This window comes from Magnolia sinica, chromosome 9 (assembly GCF_029962835.1).
Source record: "Magnolia sinica isolate HGM2019 chromosome 9, MsV1, whole genome shotgun sequence".
Lineage (NCBI taxonomy): Eukaryota > Viridiplantae > Streptophyta > Magnoliopsida > Magnoliales > Magnoliaceae > Magnolia > Magnolia sinica.
The window spans coordinates 70,797,703-70,816,885 of NC_080581.1; the positions used below are offsets into that span (position 1 = coordinate 70,797,703).

Sequence of the window (19,183 nt, forward strand, 5' to 3'; positions counted from 1 at the left end):
GTTCTCCTTATGGTTTCTTTTCCAACCCTTAAGGGTATTTGGCAGCGATATCCCCTTTCTTCTTTCCTTTTCTCTACTGTAGCCAAAACCTTAGGCATGTTATTGGAGAGGGCCTCCAATCTTGACCTCATTAGAGGCTTCAATGTTGGTTCATTGGGTTTTGGAAATTTCTCATCTTCAATTTAGGGATGATAATTATAATGTTCGCTGCTTCCATGAATCAAGTGAAGATCGTAAAAGGCATTCTCAGATGTTTTGAAGCCATGCCAGATCTTTGGTTTAACGTCAAGAAGAATGCCATGGTTGGGGTGGCTTCTTCCGATGATGAGGTGCAAGTCTTGGTTGATTGGATGGGCTGCAAAAAGGAAAGTCTTTCAATGTGATAGCATGGGCTTCCGATATGGTGAAAGGCCTCGTCTCCCTCTTTTTGGGACCCATTATCGAAAGGTTATAGAAGATTAGGTAGGTGGAAGCAGGCTTATTTGTCATTGGGAGGAATAATTGCATTAATCAAATCTTCCATGACCGACCTTCCTGTTTACTTCTACCATATCTCTCTCTTTTTGGGACCCATTATTGAAAAGGCTGATAGGAGATTAACAAGGTGGAGGCAGGCTTATTTGTGTTTGGGAGGAATAATTACGTTAATCAAATCTGCCATGTCTAACCTTCCGGTTTACTTCCTCTCCCTTGGGGGGATATTGATGCAGGACATGAAAATTAAATATGATATGCGAGATTTCAGGCTTAAGATCACGTTAGTTCAGGAACAATTACACAAATTCCATATCTCACATGAAAGTCCAAACATTCAATTAAGGGGAATCTATGTGGGTCCAGGCCTATACATGATAGGGTTGGATCAATAAAAATTATGAACCAAACGATACTCAAAGATAAGAAATAATCATTCACACATGCATAGTAATTAGTACCTAATCCAAGGGATTCACCAATTTCAAATCAAGGAACCCTAAGGTAAGAAAAGGGGCATATAAATGAAGATTTGAGTAATTTAGGGTCAGGTTTAAGGATTTTGGGTGAAAGCGGAGTGAAAGAGAGGAGAGAGACGAACCAGAGAAGTACCACACGCGTGGACAACAACAATGGCCCAAACGCACGTGTGTGTGATCTCGGTCGCACGTGTGTGGGGCCCACTATTCAGAAAAAGGCCACCTTAGCCTTGGTCGGCCAGGGATGGACTCCAAAATCCCCAAATCTCAGCTCGATCCAATGTACGGTTTGTGCGCGGTGCTCCGTCGAAGTTTCAGCCCTCCTGTAGGGCCAGATTCTGAAATTCTGATGTGGGGAGGAAAATTGCTACAATAGATGATTGATTCAAAGTGTAGATGATGGGGTGAGATGAGAAGAAGGGATGGTAGAAGATGGGTAGTAGAGATAGCGATGGTTGGGTGAATCGGGATAGATGTGGCTTTGCACCACGGTAGTTAACCTTTCGATGAAGGGAGGGCTTCGTACCCAATTAGGCTTCACAACTCAGAGAATAGGAAAACACAGAATTTTTATTAATCTTCAATGAATGAAAAAAGCTACAAGGGGTGCCTATTTATACCCTAAAACTCGCGGCATGTGTGCAATATATTATTTGGCGATGAAGTAAACCAAAATAAAAACTAATCAAAGAAATCTAGAGCGTTCATGATGTTCTAAATAACATTAATAAGCAAAACTTAAATTATGAAATCAATCTGACTAGTGGGCCACGATCATGAGATCCCATGATGGCCTTTTATTGATAACGGGCCCACTCTTTTGAATCAAAACTTCGTCTTCTAGCTAGGAGGCCCTCCCTCCCTGGATGTCGTCATCGATCCAGATCGACGGTGGGGCCCTCCTTCTTCTGGCATACGAGTGTATGGGGGGTGGCGTGCGTGCACGTGTGGATGGCATGCGCGGGATGTCCCCTTCAGATATGAAAAGTGGTATTGGTGGAGGCTTGATGTAGAGGGGGAGCCGATGCGGTGTGAGGTAATTGGTAGAAATATGAAGGTTCTTGGCGGTGGGAAATATTCGAAATCAAAGATGGGCCATTATTCCAATTATCCATCCTCAATATTAAACAAAATAAAAACAATAATTTTTGCTGATTTTTCTTCACTATCACTATTCATACGAAATTCAGCCAAATTGGAAAAAAAAAAAGGGGATTAGAAAGAGTGATCTAAGGCATGCATTTGTAGATCTATTCATTTTACATGTATTCCAACCATTGACACTCAAAATATAATAAAAAGCAATTTTTATTGATTTTTTTCTTTTAAAAAAAGCATTATAAAAAAATTGGAAATTATAAAAATAACACAAAATCGACCATGAATCTAGCAAGGTATGGTCGATTTGGTGTTGTAATCTTGAAACTAATTGTTCTAACAAGAAATTTTTTTAAAAAATTGAAGACTTAAAACTCTTTTTTCTCTTTTCCCCAAAATGGCCCATTGGAGCTTCTATTTATCTCGTATTTCAATCCATAAAGAATGCACTAGGTGTGTTGAAATTGGCTTAGGATTACTCCAAAAAGCAAAAACAGTGAAGAAAATGGGAAGAAAGGTGGAAAAGGAGCTTGTTTGCGCTGGTTTAAAAACACCCGTTGTGCGACTGTTATAGGGTGATTGTAACAGGGGTAATGGTCATTACGGCCCGTAATGGCCTATTGTGGTCAAACTTCTTTTGTCGCGTAACAGGTAGCATGAAACCATTACGTAACCATGTTGGCACACCTTGATTCAAGCTTGATGCATTGCTTGAGGACTATCCTTTTGTAGAGGGTTTTCCCATCTCTCTTATCTCCTGTGGTCAATAAAGATGCAAAGGTTTTAGATTGCTGGGGGAGTTTATGACTTGGAACATGGTGCTCCGAAGGAATGTTCGTGATGATCTTTCTAGGCTCCTTCCAAGTTGCATGGGGTTTCTAATGAGTCAGGGGAGATAATTAGGGTTTCATTTAGATCCATTAAGTGGAAGTTTTCCACCAATTCTTATTTTGGGAAAATGTACCTTAGTTGGCCCAAGGTCCCAGTTTCTAAGGCTTGTAAAGAAAATGAGGAAAAAGAATCTTCTCTTTGTTCATTGTTGAACTGTTTGGAATTTCTTCTTTAATCTCTTCATGGATTCATTGGAGTATCAATGGCGGTATTTTTCAATTTTATGGCAGGCTAGGAGGGGCGATTTAATCCTCGTGGAAATTTCATTCGGAACGTGTTGCTGGAAGCTACCCTTTAGATATTTTGAAAGAAAGAAAGTAGAGGATTTTCGAAGATAAGGAATCCTCAGTTGATCATTTCTCTTGGAAGATTTTCTTCATGGCTATTGATTGGGCCATGCCTTTCCGGAATTCAGAGGAGTCTTCCCGTTTGATACCATGAGGGATTGTAGTTGGGTTATGCAAGCTGTAGTTTGACTCTTTTGCTCCTTTTTGGTTCTTGGCTTTCGAGTAGCTTGTCCTTATTTTTTTCCACTTTGGGATGAGGGATGCCCTCACATCATCCCACTCTCAAGCCTGTTTCTTTTGTCCCGTCTCTGTATTTTCATTGGGCCTGTTTGGTAACCCAAAAAGTTCCATTTGTATAGCCTTCTCCATATAGTGGCATATTTCCCTGGCTTGTCAACCCCGTTCGCACCAATTTCAATAAAAAACAAATGCAGGGTTGTTCAGAAAGGCAGCTGTTACCTTGTACAAGGAAAATTGGATGAAAAGCTTGTTTTAGCGTATATTCCATTAGATAAGAATGAGTAACTATTTTTATACACATGTGTGACATGTGCTAATAAGTGAGATTGCCCATCTTCAAGCATCCCACATGTGTCATCCCACCTTCAAGTGCCCCACATGTACCAGATGTCCCGTTGCCTGTATACATGCGTCACACTCACATGTGCCATGTTTGCCACTGCACATCTTCAAGCACCCGGCATGTGCCACCTTTCAAGTGACCCATGTGCCATGTGACAGTATCAATCTGCAAGCAACCCACATGTCCACATGTGCTGGTGTCAAACGTTTACCGGAGCCACATATATTTGTCCATCCATCCTTATCCCGGGTATTGGACAAACAACAGTCGGTACAGCAGAATAATCTAGCCATATCTATCCAAACAGGCCTTGGCTGGTACAAACATGTCTAGAATAGCATATTTGAACAGAACATTGATGGTAACCAAATGGGCCCTAATAGTTATCTCAAAAAAGAAAAAAAATCTCTACTCTCAAGTAGTAACTTTAGGAAAGTTCTCTTGAGACCTTAATGCTTTCATATACTTGTAATTTATTCTAAGAAAATATCATGCAAATTCTTTTAAACTTTAATTCTGATCTTCTTTAATTTATTATTGCTATTTTTCTTTAATTTCTTAATCAAATTAGAAAGAAAAGGTTATCATGAGACTTATGGCTTGCCTCTGGCTCATGCCTTTTTAAACCACAGGCTTCCATAACTCTCTTTTTCATGATTCATATACACTCCAAAAGATCATCAGAAAATGGTTTTGTTCCTGTGTTTGAATTTAGAAATCCGTTCTTTTTCATGATTCATATACACTCCAAAAGATCATCAGAAAATGGTTTTGTTCCTGTGTTTGAATTTAGAAATCCGTTGGCCAGAAATAACTGCTGAACTTGTTTTCATCACTGTTGATGTAAATAACTTCAGAGTCCAATACTGTCTTCTGCCAATATTAAACTCATGTTTTTTTTTTTTTGGGTATTTGTTCCCTTTCTTCAGGGACTTGCATTACCACAGAAGAATGCCTATTGAATCCAAATCGAAACCCAACAATGAGTAAGGAACAAATAGAGGATGAACTGAAGATGTATCTTGGGGTCAGAAAGGTTATTTGGTTGCCTCGAGGATTGTTTGGTATGTCTTACTGCTCATTGTACCCATATCTTTTAAGTCTACATTTGTGTACTTCTCTTGAAACTGCAGATTTTACTTGTGCTAATCTTCTAGTTATAATTTTGCATGTCGCCTTTGACATGATGCTCATCAAATCCTGCAGAAATGTATAGAAATGATGAATTTGCTTTTTTCTTTTCCTTTCTGGGTGTGTGGGTGTATTATACACGTTTCTTTTAGTGGAGGCAAATGGAAGGACTCTGTTCGAGAAACAGGACATCACTTCCTGTTGCATATTGTGTGCAAAGTTCTATGATGGGCAAAACTGATACCATATGTGACCATCCATGATTTGAAGATAATCACATATATCAGATTTTTGGACCTTTTTTTGTTGTCATAAATGATCTTGACCATCCATTTTGCAGTCTATCGATCAAATGTTTAAGATTGCTGGACTGACATTGTTATTTGCACGGTGGCCAATGAAGAGCGGGATCGGAATACAACTGGTCAGACCTGTCGTTAATACAATGTAGCCCACTCTGTCTGTAGTTCTGGACCAATCATGGCTCAAGGGTCCAGTTTTTCTGACAACAACTAAACATTCTTACCAGCTGAACCGAATTCTGACTATGATACCAAGATAGATCTATAGGCCTTGGTATCCATACAATATGATAGCGATAAGGGTATATTTGAAAACTGTCAATCCATATCCGTGTCAGGGTGTCATATGTACATCGGGAGAATACTTGCAGCTGGCGAATAGCTTGGACTTGCTGTGATGTCTGGTCCTTGTCAGACAAGATGACCTGCTTTTGTTCATGAATTACTAGTCACTTCCACCATTTGCCTATTATTCCGAGAGCCTAGCAATTTTTCATTCTAGGCAGCATTCAAGGTATTTTACGAATCACATGAGTTGGTTTGAAGTGTTTTAACCGCATATTCCAATTGCCTGTCTTGGTCAACCGTAGGTTGTTTCTTCTTTATACAAAAGATAGGTTGTTTCTTCTCATGGGAATTGGTGGCCTAAAGAATCTTCATATTACAAGGCTTCCCACATTTGGAAAGGAATTCTTAAAGCCAAAAACCCTGTTATTGCTAACAGTAGGTATGTGTTGGGCAATGGTTCAGCTACTCGATTCTGGGAAGATCTATGGGTTGGGGAAAAGCCTCTTAAATTCTTATTCCCGCAAATCTATCGGCTCTCTCCTGACAGAGAGATTCTTATTAATAGATGTGGCTATTTCACTTCCGTCCACTTTGTTTGGGACATAAAATGCATCAGAAATCTCAATGACAACGAGGCTGATGAATACATGGCTCTTCACGATTGCATTTCCAAATCAATGGTCATCTCCTATTAGCCTGACAGTATTGAGTGGTTGCTGGAAAAGTCCGCGGTCTTCTCAGTCAGGTTCCTCTATGTTGCTATCTACCCTGCGGACCCTCACTGTGATGCGACTCCTTTCATTTGGAACTAGCAAGCTCCTCCTAAGATCAGATGTTTCGGGTGGCTAGCGGCTCGTAATAGAATTCTTACTATTGATAATCTGGCCAAGAGAGGCATGTAAATTGTCAACATTTGCCTGTGTTGTATGCATTAGGCGGAATCTATGAACCATTTGCTGGTACATTGCTCCTTTATCTCGTCCATTTTGACTGATTTCTGCCAGCTATTTTCAGTTTCCTGGTGCATTCCGGAGTTGGCCGCGAAGATGTTGATTGCATGGAATGGGCTCAAGCTTGGAAAAATCAAATCGACAATCTGGTGCATGGCCATTCTTGCCATTTGGTGGGCTGTTTGGGAAGAAAGAAACGAAAGATGTTTCAATGATAGATCATCTTCTGCGAAGGGGGTGGGGGCTAGGGCTAAAAAGATGGTATTAGAATGGGCTGTTAATGTAAAGGATTTGAATAGTGTTGATCTTAGTTTTTTAGGCGGTTAGGAGCCTTCTGCTATCTCAGCAGTTCTGCTTCTCTAGTTTCTCTTTTGTTTTTGTTCCCCTCTTTTAATGCATTTTCTGTTCGTTGCCTCTAAAAAAAAAAAGAAAAAAAATGGTGTACCCATTGTATTAGCTCTATCATATTATTAGATTATTTTTAAAAGGGTTTTTTAGAAAAAAACGCGCCACACTTTTTATGGCATTATTAGATAGAACTGCCCATATGATTTGGGTTTAGAATTTCTCACTTCCGTTTTTTATGTGCTCTTAATTTTGCCACTTTTTGGCAAATTGAAGTAACGACATTCCTTGTTTATTTGAAAATACTGAAAATACTCATAATTGGAAATGGTGTAAATACCCCTAATGCAGGGGCATTTTCACACTGGGCTCGAGTGGGGTGTCCTGTGGGATGTGAGGGCACACTTGGGGTGGGCGGCCTGTGTGAGGCAGAACCCATGTGATGTGGGGCCCACAAGGGGCATTCGGCCGAGGACCTAACCCATGAGATGTGGGGCTTGGGCTATGAGATAAAGGGATTGATTTGCCACACTCTATCAGTTCGAGCTTTTAGAGCGAGTGGTTAGTTGTCCTGACTCCTGCGTCAACCCCTCTACCAAAATGACCCTAGAACCTCTATTAAATATGAGAACTACACATTCACCTGTAGCTGCTCATGGTACATAATTACCTAGCAATGGATGACTGGGATGTCTACCATCTATTTTCTACCTGCAGATGTCTAGGATATATCTATGTGTGACTAAGCACATCATGTATGTTTGTGTGCATGTGACAAATAGGATGGACGTACACATGTTTTCTACCACATCCTATGCATGTAATAAATTGGCCAAAGGTGCCCAAATACATCATCTAGACTATTCAGTGATGGATTTCAATTTGTACGCATCGGATCTACCTTCGTAGTGATCTTGACCATTGATATTATTGTGGATGTTCTAGATGCTCATTTTGTATCCATGTGTCCAAAGTGTAAAGATCCAGACTATTGATATTATGTAGCATGGTAGGGATTTTCACTTTGTATGGGTCCACATTTATAGGGATCTAGTGAAATTATGTTTTTTTTTGAAAGGTGATAATTTCATTAAAAGGCTAAAAGCCAATATGTACAAAAGAATATTAGAAACGAGAACAAAGCACTACTTCCAACACGATGGAAATTGAAACAAACTATTCCACCCCGCCACCCATTCTATTACAAAAGATTTTGCTCTCCTGAAAACATATATCGCTTTCTCGTTCTTGTTCTTGAAACATCGACCATTTCTTTCTAGCCAAAGTGCCCAAACATCCGCTAGACAACTCAGCTTCCATATCCTTTTCTTTCATATCCATATACACCCCCTCCATGCCAAGATAGAAGAAAATTATCTAGAACCCGGGAGCACCCAAAGTACCCCGAAAAGCTGAAAGAAAAGGTTCTAAACCTCCCTTGCAAAAGGACAGTGAAGGAACAAGTGATTCACTAATTCCGAATCTTGGAAACAAATAAGGCATACATTTGGAAGAACCATGTTTCTCTTTCAAAGATTATCAATAATTAGCACCTTGTTCCTTCCGACTAGCCATCCAAAGACCGCCACCTTCAATGGAGGACCATATTTCCATGCATATGTCGTTGAAGCTGTCCCGACATATTCCCCATCCTCGCTTAGAGACCAATTACAGTGATTTAACTGAAAATTTTCCTGATTTATCTTTTAACCATCTTAGCAAATCTGTGCTTGAAATAACCGGAGAGACCTTTGCTAACTGTTGGAGAAGCCTAGTGAAATCTTGAATTTCTTCTTCACGAAGATGCCTTTTGCAAGGGGTGCCTAAATAACTTCATCACCCCTCCATGAGAGACAACTGCTAACCTTCATATTTGCTTCCTTAGCTAACCTCGCTAATCTAGGAAAGCTAACAGTCAAAGTACTGTCCCCTATCCATTCCACCTGTCCTCCCAAAAGTGAACGTTTTTCCCTTTCCCCAACTCAAAGCCTATCCCTCCCCACACCCATTGTTTTAAGGACACCACAAACTTCCATAAATAAGAAGCACAATACAAAGAAGAAGGTTTGGTTCACCACCCGCTATCAGCCACCCCATATTTCCTTCCTAACATCTCCCTCCATCTAGCACCCCCTCTACCCCAAACCTCCACACCCATTTCCCTAAAAACACTAGGTTCATCTCCTCTAATTTCCTCAAACTTGCTCCTCGGTCCCTTGGCTTGCATACATCTTCCCACTTCATGAGATGAAACTTGTGATTCTCTTCCGATCCTTTCCACAAAAAATCTCTCCGTTTTTCCAAGGTATTTAGTACTGACTTTGGACACTTGAATAAAGACAAAGTAAATTGGAAGATTTGACATTGACACATTAATCAAAATCATTCTCTCGCCCATAGATAGATATCTTGATTTCCATTTGGATATCTTCCTCTCACATCGATCGATGACGTTGTCCCAAATATAGATCCCTCCTTGCAGCCAAATGTAGATGCAAAAAATTGAGTTTCTTCTTTAGAGATCCCAACTCCAAGAATCTTGCTTTTGCTAATGTTCACCTTCAACTCGGAGACCACATTGAAACTAACTATAATCTACTGAAGATTTTGCACTTTGAACTCGTCTGCCTTTCAAAACAGAAGCATATTATCCACAAATTGTTAATGGGAAATCCAAAAAATTTACCTTTCCTTCCCAAATCCTTCCATCAAACCTATCCCTTCTCCTTTCTCTAACATTTTTCTAAGGGCCCCCATCACTGTAACAAATAGATAAGACGATAACGGGTCGCCTTGACATAACCCTTTAGAAGATGAGAAGTAACCATTTGGTGAGCCGTTGACCAGAATCGAAAATTTAGCTGACCTAACACACGTTTGGATCCAAGCTTTCCATTTGGCCCCACATCCCAACCTGCCCAACATGTAATTGAGAAAAGGCCCAATCCACATGATCATAAGCCTTTTCGATATCAAGTTTGCAAACTACACCTTGATCTCCTATTCTCTCACAAGAGTTAATACATTCATTAGCCAATAGTGAACCCGTTGACAATTTGTCTCCTATCCATGAAAGCCCCTTGAGAAGCTGATATTATATTCCCCAACACTATCTAGAATCTAGAAGCCAAAACCTTCACCAATATCTTATATGGGCCACCTAGTAAGCTAATAGGACGAAAATCTTTTATGCTTTGCTCCTTCCTTTTTGGGAATCAAAGTTATGAAAGTGGCCCCTAATTCCGCCGTTTTGAAGCCTTTCTCGAAAAATTCATTCATGAAACGTAGCACGTCTCCCCTAACCAACTCCCAAATTTTCTGAAAGAACGTTAATGGGAACCATCCGGACCTGGGGCTTTATCACCACCTAACTCTACCACTGCTTTCTTGACTTCTTCCTCCGAGAATGGTTGCTCCAAAGAATCTGCTGCATCAGCCGGAATACCGTCAAAACATAAGTCATCGAGAGGAGGACGGTGCAACACGTCTTTTGATAAGAGGTTTTTGTAAAACTCGACTATGACACCATTGATTTTCGCCTTCCCCTCTAGCCTTACACCGTCTTCTGTTGGAACTTTGATCTTGTTTGTGCGGGCTCTAGCACTATCAATTGCATGAAAAAACTTGGTATTTTTGTCCCCTTCTTTTAGCCACAATGCCCTCGATCTTTGACGCCATTTTATCTCTTCCTCCCATAATCTAGCAGTATATTTTGCACAGTAGACCTCCCGCCCCGCCCTCTCTTCCTTTGACAGATGCCCCAACTCTTCTTTTATATCCAACCTTTGGATTTCCTGAAGCAAATTATATGTTTCCTCCTCCGACCTTGCAGAACCACTTTTTTCCACTCACATATCTTCTTCAACAATTTGAATTTTTGAAATAGGGAGAAATCAGCCCCCCATAAACCGAGAAAGATGTCCACTATTCCACTGCCGTATTCGAAAAACCTTCTATCTTTAACCAAGCTAGTTCAAATATTAAAGGATGTGGACCCTAGTTCTCCTCATCTACCTCGAGCAGTATTGGGCAGTGATCAGAAAAAGGTCTAGGCGTGCCACTCTGATGAAACATTAGAAACTTCTCCACCCATTCCATTGAGATGAGGAATCTGTCTAACCTCGACTTGTTCAGCTCGGCTTGCCCATTCAACCATGTAAAATATACACCTCCCATCGGTAGGTCCACTAACTCATTTTTTGAAATCTTGACAGAATTTTTTTTCCATACTTGTGGACATTCACCCCCCAATTGACTTTTCATGAGTGAACCTGACGACCTTGAAATCCTACCAGACACCAAGGTAAACACCATATTGACTATCAGTTTCGCATCGGCCGATATGGCCGTATCATATCCGTATCAGCATGAGACGATACACAATACGGGGTCGTATTGGCTTGATGTGAAAAATTGATATAATATATATATTATATATATATATATATATATATATATATATATATATATATATATATATATATATATATATATATTGGGCTTTTATGGGCCGATACGAGTCAGTTTTTCATATCAAGCCAATACGACCCCGAATTGTGTATCGTGTGTGTGTGTGTGTGTGTGTGTGTGTGTATTTCAAAATCTCACTCGTCTCCTCTTTTTTTTCTTTTTTTTTTTTCCATTTAAACCATGAAAGAAGCTTAACAAATCATTTTAGGCTAGATATAGACCTATTTTGGGATTAAAACAAATGATTTGAATGGGATTCGACAAATTGAAGTGAAGTGGATCAGTATGGGAAAAATCGGAAATAAGTGTAAACCTTTACTTTCTTTTTTATATTTTCATCTTCTTTTTGTTGTATTTTAATATAATGGGCCCAAATTCGCCAAATCATGCTTGATTTGTGTTCAATTAGGGCCAATTTTGTTGACCTTCAACTTGCCAAATTGACAGATTACATTCTCATCAAAGAATGGTCCAATACACCATTGAATATATGGTCAAAACACAAGAAAATGATAGATTCTTAGATATCTTATTATTATTATTTTCTTATTTTCTAATATTTCCATATTTTTTTGCTTAAAAAAATTCCAACCAATACGGCCCCGATACTGATATGCGATGCCATATCGTATCATTTTTCCATTGGGTCGATACGCTGATTGATACCAACATTCAGAACCATGAGTTCATCCCATAAATCACCACGGAGTTTTGGTTTACACGGTCCATATATTGCGGTAAACATCCACGTGAACCCCTATGCAATCTCTTTTAGCACAACTGATACTGAATAGTCCCCAAACCAACTGTCATCTTTTTGCCATACCTCTGAATTTCAAATCACCAAAATACCTCCTGCTGATCCTAGCGCATCCGCAACTACCCAATCTTTATGTTTACCCCACCATAAAACACTATTACTTTAGATACTCTTCGTGACATTCATTTAAAGAAGAATGACACGAGCTACTTCTAGTAGATGTCGATTTTTTCTCTTACGCACAAGTACATGTTGTTTGAGACTCAATACCATTGTCCACCAATTATGTTCAAAAAACAGACGAGAGTCACCAGACAGATTTCTTGCCATTGTCAGATAGCTAGATTGTGGTTTGGCATCAAACTGATTATTGAACATCTTATGAAAGATGCAGAAGATAAAAAACACTTGTCTTTGGATTTGGTAAGATAGATGCAGGTAGTTCTAGTCCAGTCATCAATTAACGACACATAATATTTACAACCAAATATAGAAGTGACTGGAGAAGGGCCCTAAAAATTAGAATGAATAAGAGCAACATTATTCATTGGTACTATTGGCAACTTGCCTTGTTTTGCATAACAATGTGTTTTCAATCTTCGACTTGAACAAGAAAGGAAACAAAAGTCTCAGGCCACCAGTCAGAATATGTCTAAGATGACGATGCTCGTACATGATACTGTTGTTTTCTTTAATGGATTATGGAAATTTTCTTCCAAAATGCGAAAAGATACACCCGGATGACCAGTGGTCATCCCAAAACATCAAAGAAATATCCTAAGAAAAGCTGCTTGAATTGCCCCATGAACTTGGGACCACTTGGTGGTGTAACACTTGATTTTAGCTGTGATCCCATAAGGTGGGCAGGCCTTATCATGGTAACCCACTTTTGTGTTCTTGCCATACAGCCCACAGAATTGCAAGAAGCGTAATTTTCCAAAGCGTGGATCTGCTTTTGCTACCTTATTCACCCCTTGCCAATTTTGAAGAAGTACACCATTTTATGCGTCATTCCTCCTTGCACTCCAAAGGCTTACCAAATGAACCACCAAATTTCTTGAACAAAAGAGTAGTGCAAAAACAAGTGCTTGATAGATTTAGCATCCCTAAGGCACATGGGACAATCATTAGGGATAGCCATCTTCCTTTTCCTAAGGTAGTCCATGGTTAAGATCCTCTTTTTCACACCAACCACATAAAAGCAAGGACCTGAGGGGGCCTCTACTCCTTGGATGAGCACCTAAGAATAATACATTGCTGAAGGATTTGACAGTAAATTGTCTAGACTCAGATGGGGTCCATGCGCAATTGTCTTGGTATCTTTAGCAAATCCAAGAGACCTACCACATCATCGACCTCTACCTCGCTCATATTTCTTCCGAAGGTTGGAGTCCAGATAGCTCTTCCTCCATGTTCCGACAAAATGGATAAGATTAAGGCCTCCTTATTGGTAGCTACTTCGAGTAGAGTCGGAAATTTCTTGTGGAGGGGGGAGACCTAACACCTCCTTTTGATCGAAAACTTGATTCTGGAACCAACCTCAGGGACATAAGAGATCTCATTTCTAATTCTGTCCACAATGCTAAGACTAGATTTCTAGACACACGACGCATAGTGAGCATTGACATACTTGAAAACTATGCTCTTGCCTCCTCATTGATGCAGAACGGTCTAAACTAGAATGCATGTGTGAGCACAAAAATTATCTAGCGAAATAAACTAAGCAAATCAATTGAAATATTCAACATTCCACATCATAGTAAAGATAATAACAAAGGAAACATGCAATGGATGAAGACCATCATCACAATCCTGCATTACCGTATTCAAATCATGCGTGGATTGGATCTGTCAAGGGATGAGACCTCCCGATCTTGCATGGTTTCAATCCAATAGTCAATGCAGCTTCTCTAGTCTAGGAAATCAAAGGATTTTTGGAATAGGGATGATTGGAAAATCTGAGAGAGGGTTGGGATCAATTATCAGATTTTCAGGGTAAGGAGACTTCAAAGAATCTAATTGTAAACAGTAGCAATCAAAGAATACTAGGCATAGAAAGAGAAGAAGAAGGTTGGAGGGTTTGAAACAGAATTTAGAAGAAGAGAAGAGATTAGGGGAAGATAAGAAATTACCATAGAGAGAGGAGAATGAGGCACCATGCTTTCATTAAAAAAAAAAAAATCATTTGGTCTAGGGTAGAAAACACCCTATTTATAAAATTCGGATAAAAAATTACCCTTATAACAAAAAAAATTTGTTCCTCCGTATGGTCTTCTAACTCATCCTACATGTGTGTCCTCCTAATGCGGGGGCGTCAATTAATCCAGGGACACGTGTAAGGTCTTCAAAATCTTCCTTGGCTGTGCCACGAACCATCATCGAGCCATAAATATGTATTCGTTGGCCGCCTTCGTCATAAACTTTGAAGGGTCTGATGTCCTCATCACTCATACTTGCCAATGCTAACCTACCTTTGTAAACCATCCTCTTCTACACCAAACCTCCAGAGCCATTTCCTGAGGAGCACTTCATTTATCAAATGAGTCTTTGGATGCGTACACCACCTTCCTCCTTTGGCCTACAAACCTCATCCCACGTCATCGAAGCTTCTTTCTTCCTTCTGACCCTTGCCATTGGAAATCCCTTTGAATCTTTTCCAACTTATGGATGACACTGCTTGGGCATCGGCACAACGACATAAAGTAAATTGGTTTACTGGCCATAGTTGCTTTGATGAGATTTTTTTTTTTGAAAGGTTGCTTTGATGAGAGATGACAAATGCCGACTCTTTTGCCCATATAACTTCTTTTTTACTCTTTCAATCACCACATTCCACAAGTTTTTAGCTGGTTTTCCAATGCATATTGGCAATCCCAATACGATGGAAACTTTCCGACAATGCATCCGAAGATACACGGCACGTCTCTACCTCCTTGACCTCCGTCTTAAGTACATGATCCTACTGATGTTTGACCATCTCCACCAGAACTTTGGAAGGCTGATTCAACATTGTTTGATGGTTGAAGGGGATAAAATCTGTCATGCTTGTGACCACCCCTAATCCTTTGTCCGATTGCTAGGTCTTGAAGACAATGAGAAGGGAAGGAAGCCACACTACAGTTGAGAGTCCTAGCAAGCATAATTTTAAAAATCGCCAAAACTTGACTCAACTTGGCTGAGTCGACTTGATTCAATGGAAAATGTGATGACTTGAGTGAAAAACTTGATTCCATTGAGTATCTAATTAAGACTCGGCTGACCTGTCAAGTTTCAGCTAAAACTAGGTCATGTCGAGGTGACTTGGCAAACCTGAGTGACTCTTGGTACAAAGAGTATTCCCTTCCATCGCCCTCTCTTCCTCACATCTTCACAGAATCCTGCGAGATCCATCCTCTCTCTTGTGGTTGGTTGGGACCCATCCTATTTGCAAATCATCCTTAAAAAATGCAGTCAAAACAATAAAAAAGCACATGGAAGTCCAATGCCAAGAACAATCAAAATGCACATGAGGTTGCATCTCTTTCTCATCAATCTTTTTGGTAATCTAGGGTTTTGCTGGTGTTGCGGCTGCTCCAGGGATGGCTCCCATAATCCCATTCAACCATAAAAGAGTAGAGAGGCTTTGGTACTCTGGCAGTGTGATGGATGATACTATGCCCGAAGAAATCGTAATCGTGGTAGAGAATCAACTCAAGTTAAACCATCCAAATTGTGGGCTAAATGTATATGAACTATGTAGATATAGTTCTGATGGTTTGGTGGACTGTTGATGGACGGCTGGCATGAAAATTAGTTGACAATCCTAACACAATAAACATAGGTCCACTAATCAAAGGCCATGATCATTCAAACAATCTTATTTTGAGATAATAAACTATCTACAGAGGGTCCCACAATTTGAATGGTTTGAGTTGTATATTCCAGGCATGTAGTTTATGTGTGATGAGTGCCTACATCTCAAGCATCATTATCTAGCAAAGTATATCAAGTGATTCTTAAAGTGGCAGGCTTCTGTGATAGTTCAGCACCATTTTACGAAATGGTGGTGCCTCATCCTGCTCATGTTTGGCACACAATGGGCGATCTAGGCCATCCAAAAAGTGGGTAACATTGTGTATGCAGCACTTGTTTAAAATCACAATGATCATGCAATTCAAACTATCCGAATGACAGTTCTCAAATCGATGATCAAAAGTAAAATAGCGTGTGCTCCAAATTCCAAGGGCAAAATCAGATACTTGCTACCGTTTGCTTAGCATAGTTTTTATTTTTTTAAATGCTCCATATACAATTGGGTCAATGCTTTGAATGTTTTGGAGTGTCATATAGCTATGCCAATGATTTTTTATATGTTTTAAATGTAATTTATTTTTTTGAATTTTCGAATTAACTTCGACTCTGTTGGATTTTGAGTCAAGTCGAGTTTTTAAACTATGGTAGTAAGGCTTCTCACAAAGAGTTTTATAACATGTAGAACAGAAGACAAGGGTAGAGATGATGAAGTACTAGTCGTTCCCATACACTCGAGTATGTGAACACCATCTACACTTCTGACTCTACCATTTGATGGGGATAACAAGGAATAGGTTTGATACTAAGAGTGCATACCATTCATATGATTAGGAGCTCCAGAAGTGGAGATATCTAACTGGTGAGGAGTAGGTGACAGAAAGGAAGACCCTTTCAAAATGGCCAGGCAATGACAGAGATCAGCAATTTCTTCCGTTGAATGCTTGGTAGAGCCACTTGAGTGGATCCCACTATAAGATTCGGTACACAGCATTACAAATTTCAGTTGTAGCAGGATATGCCTTCCTTGGTTGATGACTAACCAGGTCCCAACATGTAACTCTTGTAAGACAAGTGCACGCATCATGTGTAAAGTTTATCCTTCTCATCATGGGCCATACTCACACGACCATGATTGAAGTCATTATGACTGAGATGTGTTGGTGAATTTTCGAAAGACAATGGCAGCGTAATTTTAGAAATTTCAGATTTTAATTTTTTAATGAGAAAGGTTCCCAATCCAGATATTATCAAATTCTAAAAGCCACAATTCAACAAAATTAGATTTTAACTCAAATTTATGCTGTATAATCGTCATAGAAAGTTCAATGTCAATTCTCGAATGTAAGTATCTCCCCGATCTAACACAGAAATAGAGTGGAGAAACCTGCACGAAAGGGCTGAGGTACGGCTGGTCCTTCAGACAACTTAGGAGCCATCTGCCGAGCAGACCCTGACCCATGCGCGCACACACGTGTAGGGAGGAAGGAGAAGGGGCAACACCCACTCTCTCTCTTCCTGTCTCTCTCTCTCTCTCACACACACACATGTGCGCTTGTGTGTCCCTAGGGGTGGGGGTGTCTAGCTCTTCACCCCTACAAACTTTGGAGTGCCTCACTACACAAAATCTGAAACCCTTGCCTTATCCATGCACCAAAATTGAGCAAGTTCATCCATTTATAGTGGCTACTGGCCACCACCCCAATTCACATTCCAATCCAAGAGATGGATCGTGAGCTCTTGACCACTGAATCTTCCATCAAGTGTGTTCAAACCATTTAATGGTTAAAATCCAAAGATTAATGGTTAAAATTGATTGATTAAACATCTTCAAGGTTCAAACTATGCTGACTAGCATAAAACCACTTGATGGATGGTCCAAACATCAAGATTAATCCACTATATGGATGTTAGGTAACGAGTAGATCCCATGTTGGAACGTGTGGGCTTCTTATGCATCTTAATCCCTATGCCCAACCACATTCATATGTCAACCACTAATGTAGCCTCACATGGTGAGCCAATAACCAAGACACTAGAACCATGAAGTCCTGCCATGACCTCAGGTCTAAGGACTAGTCAAAGCTGGTACATTATCAAATCAATCTAGTCTGAGCATGATGGGTCTCCCAGACCAGCAGCTCGATGCGATCCTCCAATGCGAATGCTCATCCAAGTCCAACTATAGGCACGTGCATGGACACTCACATCCCATGTGGGTTAGGGCATGGGCGCCAACATCTCATTGAGCCCGATGGTGGAGACATTCCATCCCAACTCATTGTTGGTCCTCACAAACAAGATTATTGCTTAAACTTTTCATGGGTAGCCCACTCCTGGTCACGGACTTTAGGATACTGAGATCCATGAAACATGTCTCCCTTGGTTAGTGGCCTTTGTATCCAAACTCAAATTCCCCTAGGACAAAGGAGGAAACCCTCTACTTCAACGCATAAATATCCACATGTTTTTATTGCTTCCACACACATGAATAATTGAGGCAAAAGAATAAGCTTTCCATTAATAAAATAATTGAGGTCTAACATGAAACATTGGCTTTCTAGAGTACATAATAGTACAATACTAACATGACCATCCTTCAAAAGAAAAAGAAGAAGAAGAAGACCAACATCAACTTCGCCACGAGAATGACTAACATCAACTCCACAATATGACCAGCATCACCATGGCTTATACCATATGTACTAAATCAAAATCTACCACCATGGTCGGATTGAACGAGAGCACCTCCACCCTTACACTATGACCTACATCCAATACTTTGTAAACTTGCCAGAGCAAACTGCTCAGGAGTACTCTATGCAACATCCAACATAACCTCTTGTCAGCTCTCTTCCTGCTGCAGAAGACTGAAGACGGTCCAAAGGAGGAAAGATGCTCCTGAATAATGATCTGTGCATGAGTAGTATCATACTCATTGTTGAGCCTTGCAAGGAGATCAAAGATTTGGTGCTCTTCTATTTCAGTTTGATGTTCCTGAGCTTGGGAGGGCTTAATAAGTCAATGATGACCCAACTGTAAGCACATCCCTGTAAGAGCTGTATAGTAGTCTCCCGACAACTCACCCCTAGCGAAAATTAGCAACTTCCCTCGTCAACTGAAATGCTCGAGCTACATTTTTCTTTTGGGAGTATGATGCTGCAAACAGAATCCCATATTTCTTTGGATGTTTCAAAATTCATGTAAATATCGCCGATTTTTGGCTCATGGAGTGAAGTAACCATGATATGACAGTCGTATAGTCAGCCAACCAATCAACAGCAGGGTCATCTTCCATAGGCTTCTGCTTCTGATGTTGGGCACTGAAAGCATGCT

The 19,183-nt window shown here is 40.1% G+C and overlaps 1 protein-coding gene across 6 annotated transcripts in view; it reads left to right on the forward strand.

Annotated features, from left to right (window-relative positions):
* LOC131255629 (agmatine deiminase) overlaps positions 1 to 19,183 on the forward strand; it is a 41,327-nt gene that overhangs the window by 10,687 nt on the left and 11,457 nt on the right. For all 6 annotated transcript variants that reach the window (XR_009176211.1, XR_009176212.1, XR_009176210.1 and 3 more), the window contains exon 7: positions 4,742 to 4,876. Coding sequence is in view for 2 of the 6 variants with exons in the window: in XM_058256390.1 (XP_058112373.1) it covers positions 4,742 to 4,876 (135 nt within the window). In the remaining 4 variants the exon portion in view is untranslated. The remainder of the gene's footprint in view (positions 1 to 4,741; positions 4,877 to 19,183) is intronic.